Below are 20,209 nucleotides of genomic sequence, written 5' to 3' on the forward strand. Positions count from 1 at the left end.
TTGTCCCCTCACACCGCTGTTTGTGGTGGGGTTGAGTGAGAATCATGTGGAGCGCTTCAGAAGCTTGCGATGCTGTTCACTTGGGTAGGTGAGTGGATGTGTAGCTCAAGTGCTGGCTGGAGAGGGGAGTCGGAATAGTTTAAGAAAAGTGGTGATACAAGGGAAAATTTTTAGTAAAATTTGAATCGAATGTTTGAAGTAAGTCATAACCAAATTTCTTAAGGAAGTGGTAGAAAACAGTAGTGGCGATAACAAATAACTAGCATAGCAGCTAGGGCTTCTGTGTGCTTATCACCTACTCTTATTTCATCATTTTCAGAACTCTAGAAGTGGAACATTTGACACTTAGGAGGGAAATATGAGCAATCTAGGCTTTTGCTGCCAATTCTTTGTCCCCCCGGCCCATACCTCATTTTACTTTTCCTTGGTGAGAAATTGTCTTTTCTCATTAGTACTATTTTACACCATAAATTGAACTGCTAAAAACCTTCCTATACACTTAACAAATACTTGTTAATTTATAAACTCTTCAGCCCTTGGAAATCTGCTGTCAAGGAATTCAAAGAATAACCCTTTTCACCCCCATAAGACAGTCTCAAAAGGAGGCGTATCAGGGAAATAATTGCAAGTGCTCTTGTTTAGGATTCCAAAACAGTGCTATACTTAGAGAAAAACTCAAATCTTTAAAACAGAGATGATATTAAGAGACTCCTGTCTTACAAGGTTGTTGGTAATAACCAAGGCTCAGTACATGTGTATTTAGCACTAGGACTGTTCCATTCTGAAGACTGAAATATTAGATTTTTGTTCTTAATTATTTCTTGGAAATAGTAAATAAATTTGATGTACAAAGGCTATGAAAAAAATTATACACATAGGAACTAGACAGTTTCTACTTAGTGAAGGAGAAGAGATTAAAGTTGTTTAAACTGTGGAAACCTGTTATAATTTGTGGGTTTGAAAAATTGTATTTTTCAACAAAGAAATCTGTTCTGAATATTTAGTGGAGGAATAAATGAAAGAGCTATAGAGTTTCCTCATTTCCACACCTGGAGGGATTTACAAGGGTTTATTTTATCTTAATGATTGAATTCTTAGGATTTTAGTCTTAGAAAGGTGATCATCTGGAGAAGCTCCTTTTTTTCCATCTGAGGAAACTGAGCACCAGTAGAATCAAGAGAGGGAATCAATTGCTCTCTCTGTGGAGTTCCCAGGACTCTTGAATTGTGATTCTGTAAGGAGCTCATATTCAGATGTCTCCTTTGAATTGTTTACGTGTCCATCTTTGTCAGTACCTGGTTTGTAATTCCATGAGAGTTAGCTTGAGTTCAGTTTTCTTTCACAGAAAAGTGATGAGCAGGGTCCTTTATTTTTCCCTCCCAGCAAACCACAAGGAGGGTATGCTTATTGACATTCTTTTATAGGTGAGGAAACAGATAGGAAGTAACTCCAAATTGCCTCTCTATTCAGTGGGGGAGCTGAAATATGAATTAGAACTACTGCCTTAAAAACCAACTCAGTGTGTCCAACTTCACAATCCACATGATGTGTGCACACCACTGTGTTCCAGAACAGGTGAATTTATGAGGTACACATGGTCTCTTCCCTGCAGATTCTATAATTTAATGTTAAGAGAAGGTAATGTAAAGTAAATTATATAATAGAGGAGTGCCTGTGTGTGTGTTAAATGCCTCTTAGAAAGTTCCATCATTCCTTTCATTTTTTTTTTTGAAAGGGTCTAATCTTGGTAGACTTGGTTCCTATAATAAATATATAGGAACATGTATATTATATGTTCTCCCAACCATGAAAGCTATTTTATTACTGCCAGTTCATAGTTGTTAAGTAACTTGTACAAGGTCACCCAGCTACCAAGTTCCATGTGTCTGCTTATTTCACCATACTGTGACATTTTCTTATTGGCAAAAGGAGGTTTAACACACCCTTTTTGCCACATATGAATATGCAGGTTTTATGTGGACACTCAAACTTTCTTTCAGGGTGAGAGCTGTGTAAATATTAGTAGCAGTAATTATGCTTATGATTGCTGAGTGCTGCCATTTTGTAGCTTTGCTTTCCTCTTTGCCTTGGGATTTGTATCACAAATTGTATTAGATGTAAAGAGTATATAAATAAGATGTCTTACTCTTGAGTCTAAGTGCCAAGTGTGTAGGCCACCCTTTTGTCAGGAGGCAGAGCAGGTATAGATGGGCGAGCTGACCCCGCTGGCCCATGAGCAACATCCTGCAGCAGACAACTATAGAGGAGGCCGTGCCCATGATGGGTTCAGGGTGATACTCCAAAGGGTTCAGTCAATAGGTAGAAAGGGGAGGGGGCAAGTGTCAACCATAGTGTAAGAGCTGACATGGGATCCTCTTTGTTTAAATCCATTGCCAGAAATACCATTGTGGGCAGGAGTTTCCCAAATCACTGTCTAATTGAAATTAGAATTGGTTTATTCAGTTCACTTTTTTTTTTTTTTTCTGTCTCTCTCCACCTAGGTAGGCCTTAGCACATACTGTAGCCTTTTCTGGAATTAGTCTTCCTGTTTATTTCTGACTTTTTTTTTTTTTTTTTAAACTACTGACACCTGAATAGTTAGTATACATGTTAACTCTTACAAGGAGACCTCCTGGACACTTGGCCAAGTCCCACTCTTCTGTATTCCCATAGCATCCTGTGCTTTCTTGTGTTCCAATGATTAAAATTATTTGCTTGATCGTTTCTTAATAGACTGTATTTCTAGAGAAAAGGGGCCTATCCACTTAGTACATAGTTGGTGTACAAAAATTATTAAATGAATGAAAGATGGCCTCATGACTTACTGTGATAAGGTTAGTATTCAAATCAAGGTCTTTTGACTTAAGGCACTTCTGTTATTTTTGAAAGTAGGACTCAGTGTATGCAGAGAGGTAGGGAAAATTTAAATATAATCTTGAATTTTACTCAAGTTAACCTGCTGGAATTCAAGATTTCTTTAATTGGTTTTTATGCACACTCTCAGATTATTCCTTAATAGGATCAAGAGAAAAACTGTCAGGCTAGGTTTGGTGATATAGACTTGACATTGACAAATCTCCAGTGTAGCTCAGAATAATGGTTTTCACATATTAGACATGCTGACAGCTTACTATAATTAGGAATGCATTTCTGAGAACCAAAGGTAGATTCTAGGTTTTTTCCCTGATTTGCTTGTGTTAAAATTGTACCACATCTTCCTAGAAATCAGGAGTGATTGAGTTAATGCCATTCAAGTATTATGCTGCCCTTTAAATAATTCTAGTATCACGACTGAGTTGCTATTGCTTCGTTGACACCCAGACCAACTTCAGTATAAATAAATGTGGCTATTTAATCACGTATTCACCTTTCCTGTCAACTGTTGGAGTCTGGGTTTTGTTCTGTTTGAATGGTTTTATTGTTATTAGAGAAGCTGCTAAGAGTCATAGAACAATATCCCATAGAGCCTCAAATCAAGCAGAGTAAAAATTGGTTGGCTGCTTTCTTAGATGACTGGAAGAATTTATGACTTTGGGTGCTGGGGTGGGCTTTTGTTTTTGTTTTCCTAACTTATCCCTGGAGAAAATACTCTTCTTAGCTCTCCAGCCATTTATAGTAGGGTTATTGAACTGCAGTTTTCTTTTCCAAGAACACTTGTGGTTCACAAAACTTTAGTCAGAGGCAATGATGATGAAAATTTCTTCCAGAGTGAATTATTCTGAATGACCGGATGGTTAGAGCAAAAAGATGATGTAGGTTTATGGTAGTTGTAAAAGCAAGAAGATACTTTTTAAGTTGTAAGAACAGGACTATGGGCCAGAAACCTGTCCCTGGACTCCCTTCTGTGTTCTACCTTTGTAGTCTTTAGAGTGGTTTAAAAACCACCTCTGCAGTTGGTTCCAGGGCAGTTGTGAGTCTTGATTAAATGGCCATAGTGTGAAGGACCAACCAGGTGCCCAGTGGACTGAGTCTTCTCCTCTTTGTTATTTACTTGCTCACACCTGTGCAATTGTGTGTAAAATGTAATCTTTCCATGCTTTTCCCAGGCCGATCCCAAAGAGCTAATCAAGACAGTCACTAGGCATGTGACTCGACATGGATGTGAAGCCTGGCCTGAGGATCTTGTTTCACTGACCGAGCAGTTACACTACTACAATGAGCGCCTCCTGGACTTCACTCAGGCACGATTACTTCAGGGCCTTCGGAAGGGAGTGGACGTGCAGCGGTTCACTGCGGATGACCAATATAAAAGGGAAACTATTCTTGGCCTGGCAGAGTAAGCAATACTGTCATGAGGGATGGATTTAAAATGGAGCACAAGTAAAATTCAGACTATCAGTCCCAGTCCCTTGAAGATTCACATTCATGGTTGATAATCGGCGGGACTTTCCCCACTTTTTCCTTTCATATGAGGGATATATGTATCTTCCCCAAAGGTCAGTAAATGCAGACATCTTAAGCCACAGATTTAAATAGTAAGCACTGGGATTATTTTTCTTTATAAAGTCTCCCATGACTTTAATAGTCTAATACCAAGATTATGACCATATTAGTAGAAATAGGATGTGGTCAGGGTAGAAAGTATAGTGCTTGTGATGGAACTCAGTAATAAGATTGCCCTTTATTCCTGGCTAGGAATCTCACTTTCCAAAGTACATGCAAATTTAATTTCTCCAGAGTGTTAATGTGAGAGATAGTTGACTTATTAGACCCAGTGCTGTAGGTTCCAATGCCTTTATCAGTTCTGGGCTTAAAGAAAGAGGAACTGCCTGGCACAAGTTGTTCTCCTGTCAGAGGTAAGGAACAGCTGCCATTTTTCCTTTTGTACCTTACCCCTTTCAAGAGAAGGACAAGGCCTTGGGTGAGGTGCTTTCTAGGTGTGGAATTCCCTTTGGTTTTAATACTGATGTCTGTTTTTTGTTTTAGGAATTTAGATCAGATGAGAAGTATTTACATGTCAGAAGGTGGGAAAGTGTGCTCACACGTGCTGGTTATTAAAACAGACTTTGTTTTTAACACCACAATTTCTTGAGTGTTTACTATGGGCAAGGCACTATGTAAAGTGCTCTGTAAACTTTATAAATGTCTTATCGTAGATAACCCCATGAGTTTAGATGTGTCATCCCTTCTCGTTGAGCTGGATGATGCTTAGAAGTACCAGGTAACCGGCCTTAGTTTCCATTGATGCTGCAGCTTGCTAGTCCGGCTTTACCCTGGATCTCCACAAGAAGCCTTTGCATCTTCGCCACGGCACCACATGCCTTTCCCCACATTCTATTGCCTTCTTGAGGGGCCTCTGGTGTGCAGTGCAGTCAAGGCTTCCAGCCTTGAAACTGAGGTTGCATTGTGTTTAGATTTAGTGGTCATTCATCTCTCTGGACATCTCCTTCTGTTACTTTAAAATAACAAAAATGCTCTTAATTATGATAATGGTGTTAATTTTTATTATTGTTATTTAAATCCTTGAGAAAGTGGAAAAGTAGCCTTGATATTCTCTTATAATTTTGTTATCAGACACCCCAGATTACCTTTTGGAGAAGGCAGGATGTGGAGAGATCAAAAGAAAAATAGTAGAAACAATCCCTGGCTGTTAAGGAGAGAAATATAAAGTTTTTTCTTTCCCCTCTATCATCCTGGAGGTTCATAATTTCAGAGTCATTTAATGTCCAATTTGAAAGTGACATAAGACATCTTGCAGTTCAACCTCCTTGCTTTTTGGAAGAGGAATTTGAGAACCAACTTTAAGGAGTTGCTCAGGGTCCCACAGCAGGAGATGAGCCTGGGTTTCCTAATTCCAAATTTAGTGTGCTTTTCCTTTGGGCATTTTGTAGTCCTTGATGTTGTGTTCAGATTTCATAGAAGAGGATTATTATGCAGAATAAAATTTATAAGGCAAGGCTTGCCTTCTATGATTAGTTACATTTTGCTAGCGTTTGTTCTTTATTTACTTTTGTAAGTATCCAATTGGCATATGCTATTGAGGTATATCTTAAAGGACAAATATATGCCTTTGATAAATATATAATAGAATCTTCTCTACATCCAGTTTCTTAGAAAAGTATATAGCAGTCTTTGGGTGACTTGTTTTAGGTGCCTGAAAGTTTCCAGGGCTTGTAGTCTTACCACTTCTGATTTTAGAGGTGGGATCTTAGAATCTTGTGTAGATTTGTAAAACCCACTTCTTGTTTTGCCCCTCTTTCTTTGCTTGTATGCAATGTGCCCATTCTTCAGTTTCTTACTTGCTGTATATCCATTTGGCAGTTGTTTTTTTTTTAAGTCCTTTATTAGCCACATGTCTTAGATAATACCTTTTCCAGGGGTCAGGCAGGGCGACTTTGAAGAGGATATAACATAATTTGTTCCCTCCCATATCTATCAAGTGATAAAAAATATCAGTACTTAAATGTAGCATGTACCCATGCCAGGCAATGTGCCAAGCTCCCATAATCGGAAGGGTGAATTAATAATGGTCCCTACTCTCAATGGATTCTCATTCCATCATGTGAGATGGGTACTCAAAAAATAAGAAAAGTTTTCAGTTGACAGTGACCTAATCCCTGGGTTGACAAATTTATCCAGTCCTGATTCTCTTCTTTTATAGCCTATGAGCTAAGAAGAACTTTTATATTTTTAAAGGTTTGTGGAAAAATAAAACAATAAAAAGAAGGCTATGCAACAGAGACTATGGCAGTAAAACTGAAATATTTACAATGTGTTCTTTACAGAAATTGTTTGCCAGCCACTGGATAATCAGACATATATGTCATGGTTTATTTAGGGTGAATACAGTCTGAGCAGTTGTTAATAACAGAGATTTCATTTCTGCTTTGCTGCTTTTGTCCACACCTTGCCAAACAAGAATTCCATCTTCCATTTCTTCTAGCAATTAAGAATTCTGCAACAGGCCTTAATGTGGGCACCCTGGACCATTTTCTTGAACTTCTTTATATGCCTTGAGAGTCTGAAGCCTGGTGACACCATTCCCTGGTTTCAACCTTCCACTGACTTTCAGTTGCCTATAGAATAAGTAGTTGCCATAAGCTTGAGGAACCCCTTTTGGCCTCATTTATTGTAAGTCCATCTGTCTCTTCTCCCTGCCGACCACCTCTGTTTAGTTGATGCTTGTTTATCCTTCAGCCTCCAGCTCATATTTGTTATTCTCCTAACCCTGTTCTCACAGCACTTTGTTTTTTTTAAAGCTCTACCACCACAATATTTAATTACTAGTTCACATCTCATATCATCCAATACTTTGTGAGTTCCTCAAGAAATATCTTGTTTGTTTTTATGTCCTAAATTACTAGAACAAAACCTGTCACAGCACAGAAAACATGCTTGTTGAGTGACTGACTGTACCTTCTCAAATATCTACCTTAGGGCAGAGATATACTGTTTGTTGACCGTAGGCTGTAGAATCTGGATCAGAATTTTTTTAACCTTAGCATTACTGACATCTTGACTGGATAATTCATTCTTGTGGGGAGATGGGAAGGCCTATTCCATGCACTGTAGGGTGTTCAACAGCATCCCAAGCATCTGTCCACTAGATGCCAGTAGCACCCTCCTACCCCCCGTTTGTTATAGTCAAAATATTTCTAGACATTGTTAAATCTTCCCTGGGTCACAGAATTACTCATAGTTGGGAACTACTGGTCTAGACAAGTTCATGGTAAATTGTAGTATACTCAGTGTAAAAGGAGCAGTCAGATTCCTTGGAAGTCCTGTTCTGAATTCTTGTAAAATGGCTTTTATTAAGGGCTGTACTGACTATGACACAGCTGGAGGGCAATCCCAGCTCTCCAGAAAGTGAGAATTTTTTTGCCAATTAAGGTAACATGTTCCTTTTCTCTGTCTTCCCTGTGCCTGGACATTTCTGAAGGACCCTTGAAGAAAATGTCTACAACATTGCACTTTCTCTGGCACAGCGGTGCAGCATCTCCCAGTGGGAAGTGTTTATGACCCATCTGGAATTCCTGTTCACAGACAGTGGGTAAGCATGAAGTTCATATGAATGTTTATGTCTGTGCTTTTCTTTTCAGAGTCTGTTAGAAGAGAATCTTGATGTTATAAAGTACAACATCAGCGTGTACAGCAAGAGACAGATGATAATCGAGTAATGACACAACCAAATGTGAAATTAAAATTAAGAGGGCCCAGTTTGGGATTTGGCAGAGTCAGGGAAAGCTGTCCTGTGGAAATGTTACTTGAGCTGTGCTTGGACTTGGCATGACCCAAGTGTCCTCCAAGTACTCACATGTTGAAATTTGATTCCTATTGTGGGTAAATAAGAGGATGGGATCCTTCTATGATGTTTAGTGGTGGGACCTTCAGAAGCAGATCAGGATAGGATAAGATCGTCTTGATGGAGACCCTATGATTAAATCTGGCTGCTACTTAAGAAAAAAGAGGATAGAGATGCACATGCGAGCTGCCTGTTATGCCCTGTGCAGCCTAGGAACTCCACCAGCAAGAACGCCTTTCCTAGATGTAGACCCTTGAGACTCCAGATCTGTGAGCTGTATTTATAAAGCTTTATATAGTTTTCTTTATAAAGAAGCCTGCCTCAGAAATTTCATTGTAGTAATGCAAAATGGGCTATTACAAGCCAAGACCTAAATATTGAGTCAGGATTGATTACTCTATGAGGATAAATTTTCTTTTTTTGAGGGTGGGGGTTGGAAATATTTAATAGAGGAAGAGACATGAGAGGGAGCACTAAAAACAAGTGAGATTACCATATACAGAGAAAGGGAAAAGAATAGCAAAGGGGCTGGATAAAAAGGAGATATTCCAGAGAGAGAGACCAAATAAACAAAGGCATGGAGATGTTAAAAAAAAAAAAAAATACAAGGCACATTTTTAGACTTGCAAGTGCAGTTGTTCCTTAGTATCTTCTGGAGATTGGTTCCAGGAAGCCCTGCAGATAAAATCCATGCATGCTCAAGTCCCTTATGTGTCATGTTTACATGTAACCTATGCATAGCCTCCTGTTAACTTTAAATCCCCTTTGATTACCCATAATAGCTAATACAATGTAAATGCCCTTTAAATAGTTACACTGTATTATTTAGAGAATAATGATAAGCAAAACATCTGCATGTTCAGCACAGATGCAACTTTTTTTTTGAGTATTTTCAATCTGTGGCTGGTGAATTTGGATATAGAGGGCCAACTGCAGGCTAATATGGGCTAGAGTTTGAGTAGCAGCAAAGAAGCTGAGGAAGGATAAAGCCAAGAAAGAAAGTTGTAAAGGAGGATCCGTGACTGGAAGAAGCAAGTGGGAGTCAGTGACAGGAGCTGTATAGTGGGACTACAGTTCACTTTCTAAGTAGACAGTATGGTAAGTGCCAGGTCCTTTGATGAGGAACATGATAAATCTAAGAGCCAGGCAGAGGAATGGGGTAGGTGAGGCCCAGTGAGCTAGGGGGAGCATGGCATGAATCATTTCACTGAGGAGCCAGTTCATGCAGCAAGACCTTGGAGGTACCAGCAAGAGCTGTTGACATCTTCCTGAGAATAGTAGACTATTCAAGGATTTGGATGAAGGACAGGGAGATAGTGTGACCAGATTTTCACTTTGATAAGATCGCTTTCATGACTGTGTTGAAAAAAGATTTTAAGGAAGTCAGAATAGACATATATAGACTATTTAGGGCACTGTTTCAGCAACAGATTGCACCATAGGTGACCACAGCTTGGAGTAGGGTTTTAAAAGTACAGAAGGAGAGGCAAGAATGGGTTTCTGAGATATTTAAAAGGTAAAACAGATGGAACTCAGCGTATTAGTTAATAAGAATAAATTAGATATAAAGGCAAGTGAAAGAATCATCTCAGCCAGGCATTGTGGCCCACACCTGTAATCCTGGCAATACTACAGGCTGAGACAGAGGATCACATGTTCAAGACCAGCACTGGTGACTTAGCAAGAACCTGTCTCAAAATAAAAAGGGCTAGGGATGTAGCTCTGTGTCCCTGTGTTCAATCCCTATAATACACACACACACACACACACATGAATTTATCCCCAGATTTTTACTTGGTCCACCTGTTGGGTGGTGGCATCATTTAGTGAGATGAGGCACTCTAGTGAGGTCAAGCAGGGTGGAGAAGGAGAGAGAACGGGAAGTTATGCGTACTGAAACAGCCAAAAGGAAATGGTAGTTAGCTCTTGGATCTTACATATCTGGAATTCAAAGGAGAAGGTGAGACAGAGGCACTGGCTTGGGAATCATGTACATGTCACTGGTAAAGAAACTGCGTGTGGGCGTGCTCTGGAAAGGGGTGTGCAAAGAGGCAGGCTTGAGGCAACCGTGAGGACCTTCCACAGTAACTGGTCCAGAGCTTCTAGCAAAAGGAATGAGGAGGGAGCACCAGGAGTGGGAGGAGGAGGCCAGGGATGCTGCCGAAGGGAAGCCGTGGCCAGAGACTTTCAAGAAGCAGGGAGAACTGAGTGGGGTCAAATCCTGCTGAAGGGCCAGGAGATGCCTACAATGCAGCATCTTTAATTTTCATTAATTGCTGCAATTTTAACTACTGCATTTTAAGTATTCATCAAATGGCTACATGGTGACAATGTTATCTATGATAAATACTGCCCTGACCTCACTACTTTTGAGGCACAATAATATGTTCAAATAAATATTTCTTCTGATGTGCATATTGGCATTTAAAAAATATCATGGGATTTTATTAAATATCTTTTTTCTTTGATTGAATGTTACATAAAAGGATTCCATATCTGTAAAAACAGGATGCTTCATTGGTCTCTGAATATATTATAAATTATCAGGCAGTCGAGTAATGTGCAAGACTGTTCCTGGCATATCATTATACCTGATAGCAGTGTGATTATGCAGATGCACAGCAATTACAAACCAGGAAATCATTAGCTTCTGGCATCATTACTTGTGAGTGGCAAAGCACTTAATATTGATTTAGCAAGTGTGTTTGGTACTCTGTGTTCTTTACTTAAAACCTTTTGCCTTACTATTTAAGAAAACTTTTTTTTTCTTCATGGGCTGGGAATTGAACCCAGGGCCTTGCACATTCTAGACAAGCACTCTGTCACTGAACTGTACCTCCAGGCCTTTTTTTTTTAAATTATATTTTGAGACCGGGTCTTGCCAAATTGCTGCTCTGGAACTTGTGTTTTTTTTTTGGTCTCAGCTTCCTTGGTAACTGGGGCTACAAGTGTGTGACACCTCTTCTAGACAAGTAGTTAATCAAACTTGGTAACCTGGTTATTAGAAATCAGCCTTGTTATTACAAAAATTGCCTAACAATAATTAGTTAAATCAGTGTCACTGGGAAGTTAACAAGTACAGTCACTGAGAAATAATAGTCTGAGGTTTTGTTTTAATGTTCCTTTAAAAAGTCACACCCTCCCCCCAGGGAGTTCATTCCCCTGTCATTGTACCTTCTCCCTCCTCTTGGTGGACTTGGAGTTTGTGACCCTGCAGCAGCTTCACAGCCAGGTGTGGGTGAAGTGTCCTCATGCTGTGGAGTGTGAGCTCCTCAATCAGAATGGCTAGATCAAATCCCAAGTACGTCACCTTAGCTCTGGGTCCTTGGACCAGGACACTTCCCTAAACTTCATTTCCTTGACTCTGAGGAAAAATAAAAATGATTTAATGGTAAAATATTTAGCCTATGTAGGCGATACATGATCAAAGCCTCACTAAGGGCATTGATTTCCCATATTTCTCCTATCAGAGAGCTCTCATAAGCACCCATGCTTGAGTTCCTGGCTTCTTTTCCCCTGTCCCCCCCTCCCCCACTTCTTTGTTGTTTTAAGCAGTGTAGTGCTTTTCCATGGTCATGAGTGCCTGAGTCACTTGCAATCATTGGACAGTCTCTTGCAGCCACTTAGTCCTGCTGGAGTATGTTCTGCCCCCAGGCTCAAGGTGGGCCTGTCACTCACTGCAGACTTGGCAGCTGTTTCACCTTGGGGCTGTCCTAGATACTCTAGTGGATCTTTTAGACAGCAGTAACTACTAGTGGGCATGTGACCTGATGGGGCAGCATGGGGTTTGGAATCAGATCAAGTTTTAAGGTCCAGTGTTACCGGGCAGACCCACCAACTGAGCAGCCTTGTGTGGGTTTTTTAATTCTCTTGAGCCACTGTTTCCTTAGTTATAGTTATGGTTATAAGGACCATTATTCTTACCCATGAAGGTTGGAGGAAATCTTTAGAAAGTGTGTAACTTGGTGATTCTTTCAGTACTATTCTAGTTATTTCTCTTACTGTTATTTTGTTAATTCTTCTGACTCCATGAGTGTCTTTCAGTTTTGGACACAGGATCCTTTGAAATATGTGTCTAGCTGATGTACTAGAACTATATCTATTCATGAAACGTTGTTGATGGTATTATTATTTATTATCTTTGTGGTCCATGCACAATTTTAAGTGCTGAGTAGACAGACACACTCTTGTCCCCGTGGAGCTTACATCCTAATAGGGACCTTTCCTTCTCCTCCCCCACAAAACAGCCCAAAAGCAAGTTGCAAGTTTAATAAGTACCACAAAGAGGGTTCCTCTTCATAAGGACCCTAGAATGTGCTATACTGTTTTTCGTAGTGAATTTCATATTCTTTAGGAGGATTTGTTTCATCTCAAATGCAGGGGCAGGCAAAACAAGGCACGTCTGTGGGGAGATGGAGTGAACTATAGTGTATCTGCCTTTTCCTGAATTGAAGCAGAACAGACAGAATTTATGCCTCAGGGTTGTTATTGGTCATGCAGTGTGGCCTGTGTCCAGGTTGCCATGTTGTAAAGTATTCTAAACTCTGGCCACCTTTTCCAGCTTCCTCCCTTGAAGACCTTGACACAGTTGAGGAGGTGGTGTCAGAGTGATTAGTATATGAAGAGAGGAGATTTAAAGTCATATCTATCTGTTTCCTAGGGTTTAAGGTAGCTCAACTTGTTAAAGGCTTGTTATAACTTTGAAAATTTAAAACAAAAATATAGGACCAGGAAAAATACATATTAGAGTAGGAATGTTGCATGAAGATATTCAGATCACAGGCAGGCCTTACATTGTTGTTAAAATCGAGCCATGAATTTGGTTCTAATTCCTCCACACCCCCCCAACCCTTTTATTTTTTTTTCTGTCAGGACTGAGGATCAAACCCAGGGTCTTACATATGCTAGGCAAGTGCTCTGCCACTGAACTCCATCCCCAGCCCTTGATTTTTCTTTTGATCTAAGGAAAGATAACTTGACCAGAACTGTTATTTGCATTGTACATGAAAAATGAAAACACTAATTTCCATTGCTTTCAGCATCACCACTCCATTCATAGCAGAAAACATTCTGTCAAGGATTCATGGAATCTTAGTGTGGCAGGAACTAGACTCTGGGACGGCCACCACTGATTGTCCTATCCACTCTCTGGGTGTTCTTGAAAAGCTGCTGAGGCTCCATTTGCCCACATCGTCCCCGAATAGCCACAGGTGGCCGCGTCAGGTCCTCACACCAGCCGTTCTCAGGTTGATGCCCTCGTACCGGCAGTCATGAGTTAGAGGGTGGGCATGGGTCATTTCATAGCAGTCAGTGTGGAGGCACCCTTTACCCATGTGCTGGTCATTCCTGTGGATCCACAGACATTCGTGCTTTGGGGCTAGTCTTTGGGGGAAATAGTCGTAAACCTCTATATCTGAACTGTCTCTAGCACATAATCTCCACGTGAAAATATCTGCTCCATTGCTTTATTGAGTAGAAACAGGGATCTGAATTTGGAATCAGTCTCCATCTCTTACTAGTTATGGAATTTTTATCTGAGCTTTGGCTGACTTCAGAGAACAAGAACAACAAGGTCTTCTGCAAAGAGGTATTTTGAGGATAAGGCAGTCAAAGCAAAAGCACTGGCAGGTGATCTCCAAATTCGATTTCACCTCTCTGCCCAGGGCCCTGCTCTCTCCAGCCTTTCCTAGCACCCTCTCCCATTCTCTTTCCTCCTCCTTCCTTCTGTAGTCTAAGTATTCCTTTCAGTCAGCTCATGGAACTGCATTATCACCCAATCTCAGAGTAGAGAAAAATGTATTTAAATAAACTTGTTTTCTAATAAAAATATAAGTCCTTTCAATACATGCTGATTTTGAGTCACATTTTGGGGCAGTTGTCAACTTGAAGCCATTACAGAACACCTTAATTGTGGGATTAGTACTAATAATTTATCCCTTGTGCATCGAGTATAGCTAATGCTTGCTTCTTCCTGTAGTTAATCTGTGAAAGTTAAATATGCACTGTAGATATAAGCTGCTTTATAGCTAAACTTCTTTCAGGAAAAGCACTTAAACTGTTTTTAAGGGTAATCATTAATTTGATTAGTGAAAAGTCCACAGTGGTTTCATGGTATTTCTTCCTACTCTCTTGAATGTGGGTTTTTTGGAATTGTTTTTCTAAGCAAAGATTTCATTTCTTGTTCCAAAGGGAAGATAACAGCTTCTTTCAATGGAAACTATTAAAATGGCTATTGATTACTGGCCTTTATAAAAGATCTCAGCACATTGTAATTCACTGAAAAGGGAGGTTTGGGTATTTATCATGTGGCAGTAAAGGTATTCCACTATCTGTCTTGACAAGATAATTAGGTAAAATTGCATGAGGCAAACTGAATTGTAGGTGCAGAAGAATCAGTGGGTGGGCAGAGGAAAAAGTAATGTTGATTGAGATGACTAGATCCAAAATCGAGTCAAACACAGATGTACTAAATAGACTGTTAAATGTTAGTCATTGTTGTCCATTTTGTGTATACATCTATCTCGAATACTGTTTATCAGGGTGTTAGGAGTGAAGTGTGACAGCAGAGCCCTTGGAGATTATTGCTGCTGTGCTTTCTATGCTATTTCTCAAGTGGTTGTTAGTGTGGGTACTTGACCTTCCCTATTGCTCTGTGATGTGTGGACCAACATACGCTTTTGAGTCCAGACAGATCTGGGTGCTTGGACCGAGGCAAGTCACTTAACCTATCTTGATAGCAGTTTCTTTACCTACAAGTTGGTAATGACCCAGTTTTAACTTGCTAGCATAGCAATCAGCATAATAAAGGCAAATTTGTTTTTCTCTTTTTGTTCTGCACCTTTTTCTGCTTGCAAGTCTTTGTCAATATGCATCATCTTAAGGTAGTACATGGCTTATTATTTATCTCCTCATTGTTTTCATTCCTCATTTTGCAAGTGAGGAAGGAACACAGAAGCTGTGAGTCACTTTCCTATACTCCCATGTGTGCAGTGTTTTTCAGAGATGACATTGCACACTTAGAGTAGTGATGGTGTCAAGAGTATCTTCTGACCAGTCGCCATTTCTGCCATTCTGGTCTTGGCACAGGCCTTGTGCTCTCTTGCCTTGGTACTTTCATTCATGTTATTTCTGCTTCATTCCTTTCTACAATGCCAAACTCAAGTACTTCTTTCATTGAGTCTTCTGTTTTCATTGATTTCTACTTTCTCTGTAGTCATAGCTTTTAGTGATCTTACTCTTAATTAGAATACAATTTTATGCCCTTCGTCAGCACATACCATTGATTTGCTTTGTTGTTCAATGCTAAGTACTTATAACTCAACTCAATTTTCAGACCTGAACGAGAGTTCGATGCAGTAAATCTTTATATCCTTCCCAGAGCACAGTGCTTGGTATATAGAGGACACCTATTTTATTTATAGAGGACATCCACCCATTTATTTGTTATTCATAAGTCATATAATGAATATTTCCTTTGTAGCACACACTGGCCCTTGGCACTGAGAAACTAAAGATAAAGACAGTGTAATATGATCTGTGTCATCAAGCAACATGTAGTTTAGTGAGGGAGACAGTGTAATCAATAGTTAAATATGTTATGAATATCATAGTAGAATATTCAGCATATGTCAGTGGCCCAGAAGAGGCAGTGAAGAAAATTTTTATAGATAGGGATATTTTTGCAAATATTTGAATTGTTGTAATGGAAAACAACATTTCTCGTGAAGTGAAAGTAAAATGATAAGTTTTTTAAATTACTTACTTTTTGACTTTATAGATTGTCTCTTTTATCCCAATAATGTTTATATTCTCATAGAAGTTTTAAAACACAATTCATATTGTTTATCTACCAAAAAAAACAAACTCATATGCCCTTTGGCACTTTCTAAAAATGGTAATTCTAGCAAACAGGGCATCATATTTCATAGGCGTTCCTTTGAAGTCATCTGAAATCTAACTTTGATGCTGCCCAAGGTCTTCCTTTATTGCCCCCAGATACTTTCATTGCTGCTTGTGGGAGTCCTGGAAACTGGACATTTCTATCATTCTGTAAGACTACCTTAAGGACCTTTAAAATTGGAGCACTAAAAATGCATCCTGTCCAGGCCACCACGATGGCACTAGACCTGAGGTTTCTATCCAGAGAGAAACATAGGCCAAAGTGAACTCCTTTCCTCTCCATCCAAAATAAACCAGTCAAAAAAAAAATGCATGAATTTTTTTTTTACCCCAATAAGGTAACCTTAAATGGTTCTTCTTTTATTATATTACAAAGACATTTACATTAGTATGAAAATATTAAGACACATTTTATTCAAGTAGCATTACTAAAGTTGATTCAAGTAAAGTACAATTATTTCTTTATTATTTTAATTTTATATGAGCACAGTATAAAATTGGGATCTACTGAATATCAATTCAAGTCTCTTGGATGTAGCACTTATCCCTAAAAGTTTGGACTTTTCTTCCCTTCACTCTTTCCCGAATTCCTGCAATAAAAGATTGTAGCATTTCTGTACTGAAGTGCAGATTTAAAATTTTTTCTTGTGACATGAGTAAATGATTTACAGTGGAAGCTGATAGATCTAGGTTTGCATCCTGAGGAGTGTTGGACAGCTTTCCTGCTGGAGGGACGCCTCCTTCTCCGGGCTGCTGAGCACGTGGGGTGATATGAGAGCCACGCAGTGCAGTGGTGGGCATCCAACGTGTGTTTTCCTCTCTACAAGCTGCCTGGGTCCTGGTGGCTTAAAGCCTTTGGTTAGGTGTGAGGGAAGGGATCCATAACAAGTAGACCTGGGTTTAAAAAAGTCCTGCTGTTGGATAAAGGACAAATCTTAACACTATTTTTGACTCTTAATTTCAGTTTGTCAACAGGAGAAATTGAAAAGCGGGCCCAAGCCCTTCATCTCTTTGAGACTTTGAAGACTGATCCTGAAGCCTTTCAGAAGCACATGGCCAAATATATTTATCCCAGTATTGGTGGCCTTGATCATGAAAGGCTACTGTATTATTTCACTCTTCTGGAAAACTGTGGCTGTACAGACTTTGGGACACATGACATTAAGCCAGAAATCCACATTCGGCTGCTGAAGAAGTTTAAAGTTGTCGCATCAGGTAGGATGCACATGTCGCTGCTGAAGCTTGTTCTTTTAAATTAAATCTAGAGATTAATTTTTTGTGCACAGTTAGGTTCGTATATGTTCAGCATAGATTTGAAACCACAGAATTTTGAAGTTGATCAACTTTAATTACTTTTCTATTTTTTCAATTCCTTCACTAACAGCTTAGGTAATTAAACATCAGAAAGAATAAGAAACCTGTTGAAAGTCACACAGTGAGTTCTGGTAAACCTAGTACTCAAAACCATACTTTCAACTACTTTTCCAAAGATTTGTCCCAATTTCCATTGGCCGAGATGCTTCAAGTTCATTTCAGTGAACCCTATTTAAAATACGCATGAAACCCTTGAAAAAGAACCTTTGCATCTTTGATAGATCTTTAAAATAATGTCCCTGTGCTCATAATTAAGAAATTAAACATGCTAACACTACTCTTAAATCTCTGTGATAAGTTCCATGGCACTTTCATGTCTATATTTATTTGATATTCATAAGTTTTGAGAATGTACTTCAGTTATTTTGGCATTTACTGAGGAATAAGGGCTAAGATTAATCCCTGTCTTCAGGTAGCTGGTGAAATGCTAGATAAGTAGCAAATAAATATAAGGTAGGCTGGTAAATGCACTGAGAGAGGAAGACCCAGGCTTGGGAGCCTGGAGAGCCAAGAAGATACCGCCTTCCCAAGTACACAGACTAGAAAACTGAAACACACAGAGTAGCCTGTCTGGGATTGCAGAGCTGATGAGGTTTCAGACTGGGACCAGGACTCAGATCTCCCGATCTTCTAAATGAAACCAACTGTCTAGTTTAAATTGGAGATTGTTCTGTTTGTGTTTGCAAGTACCTGTATGTTTACATTTGAGTGAACAACTTACCACTTTCTTTTTTCTTCTCATTAGGTCTTAATTACAAAAAATTGACAGATGAAAATAAGAGTCCTCTTGAAGCATTGGAGCCAGTTCTTTCAAGTCAAAATATCTTATCTATTTCCAAACTTGCTCCCAAAATCCCTGAAAAGGATGGACGGATGCTTTCGCCCAGCTCTCTGTACACCGTTTGGTTACAGAAGTTATTCTGGACTGGAGACCCTCACCTCATCAAGCAAGTACCAGAGTCCTCCCCAGAGTGGCTTCACGCTTATGATGTCTGCATGAAGTACTTTGATCGCCTCCACCCGGTTGACCTCATTGATGTTGTGGATGCAGTTACATTCTCTCCAAAGGCCGTGGCCAAGGTAACCAAAAGATAGTTTAAAGTACATTGAATGGTTTAGAAGAAATGAAAACTGTTCTCACAGTCTGTAGTTATGTTTTGATTTTCTTGAAGTAAACAATAATTGCTTGTGTTCTGGGGTTTTTTTTCTTTCCTCTATTATAGATGCTCTAACTTACATGAGTTTTTGATGATATTTTATAATAAATTTTCAAGGGTAAAGAAGCTCCATTGCTCATCCCAAAGTACCTTTATTCAGAACCCACACTAACAATTTGTCTGTGTTAAATTCAACTCTTAAAAAATTTCATATGAATATTACACAGCATATGACTTGGTGATAGAAATCCATGGAACTGCATGTCCAATTTTCCGTGCTCAGATCTGAACCCGTGGAGCTGATTGTAATATCTGCTCTCAGTCCCTCAGCAATGTGTACCTTCACTCAGAAGAGATGATGTGGGTCCTTCTCTCCTCCTCACACTCTCACCCAGATTTTACTGCTAAGAACATGTCAGTTTCTCATTGCTTGGGCCCAGGTGGTTCTCTCTCCTGGAAAGTCTTGCCTTTGCAGAAAACTATTGCCTCTGAAATACCTTAAAAAAAAAAAAAAACACGAAAACAAACAAACAAAAAACTCTTCTTGCTTTCTTTGGCCTTCTTCTTTTACCAAGTCAGTTTCAGTATAGTTAATATTATCCTGGAAATCAGATAATTGGAAAGAAATACAAACCATTTGTTAAAGTTGGCACAGGTAGTGTTTCAAACATCTGTGGAGAATGCTAGGTTTTACCTAACTAGACGCACAGTTGTGTAGAATCAAGGACTTCTTTTTTTTTCTTTAAATTGCAACCCAAATAATTTAATTAACAACTTGGTTACAAATTTATAAGCACTGCATTAAAAAAAGGAGATAACCATTTTTGTTGCTTTCAAGGAAGAAAATAAGAATGGTTTTGAAGGAAGATAGCATGGTATATTTGAAAGAGTGCATAAGTTTGGAGTCTTACAAATCTGGCTTTGAATTCTGAACCTGTTACACATTAGCTGTGTGGTGTGTTCTTAGGAATCTCTACTAAATTCCTACCTTCTCCAGGCAGAGTCAGGTGGAGTAATCCGTGAGGGAGACAACATTATTACCCTGACTTTATAGACAAAGCTAAATTGGTAATGAGGAGCCACAGTTGAACTCAAGAGAGACTGACTTCCTCCATAGCCTTTACTCCTATTCACTGAACTGCGCCTCCCCTCAAAACTCATAGAACAAATCACTGGAGCCAGTCTAGAGACAGGTAGAGCACTAGGGTCAGAGAACCCCAAGCATTTCAGAATATCTGTGTACACCCAGCTCTTGTGTTTTCTACTTGCCTTTACCTGTCCTGGGCTGTGTGCATAGCAAGGCTGGGTCCAAATGAGAGAGAGGCCATGCAGGAGCCAGGTAACATGGGAAGGGATAGATCTGTGTGGGGAGTTTGTAGTCCAAGAAAGTGACTGCAGAGCTGGGGCCTGCACACTGACTGAAAGACCAGATGAGCAAGGAGACCAGCCAAGACCATGGAGTAGTCTCCTCCTGAGGCAGTCTCTCAGCCCACCCTCAGGCTAACGGAGGCTTTAAATATTTTATATGGGTGCAGGA

The 20,209-nt window shown here is 39.5% G+C and overlaps 1 protein-coding gene across 1 annotated transcript in view; it reads left to right on the plus strand.

Annotated features, from left to right (window-relative positions):
• The window catches only part of Nbas (NBAS subunit of NRZ tethering complex), a 342,733-nt gene that overhangs the window by 238,724 nt on the left and 83,800 nt on the right, over nt 1-20,209 (plus strand). Inside the window, exons 41-44 of the mRNA XM_047522365.1 lie at nt 4,047-4,276; nt 7,880-7,990; nt 17,106-17,356; nt 18,261-18,595. Coding sequence (XP_047378321.1) covers nt 4,047-4,276; nt 7,880-7,990; nt 17,106-17,356; nt 18,261-18,595 — 927 coding nt within the window. The remainder of the gene's footprint in view (nt 1-4,046; nt 4,277-7,879; nt 7,991-17,105; nt 17,357-18,260; nt 18,596-20,209) is intronic.

Source organism: Sciurus carolinensis, chromosome 13 (genome assembly GCF_902686445.1).
Source record: "Sciurus carolinensis chromosome 13, mSciCar1.2, whole genome shotgun sequence".
Taxonomy (NCBI): Eukaryota; Metazoa; Chordata; class Mammalia; order Rodentia; family Sciuridae; genus Sciurus; species Sciurus carolinensis.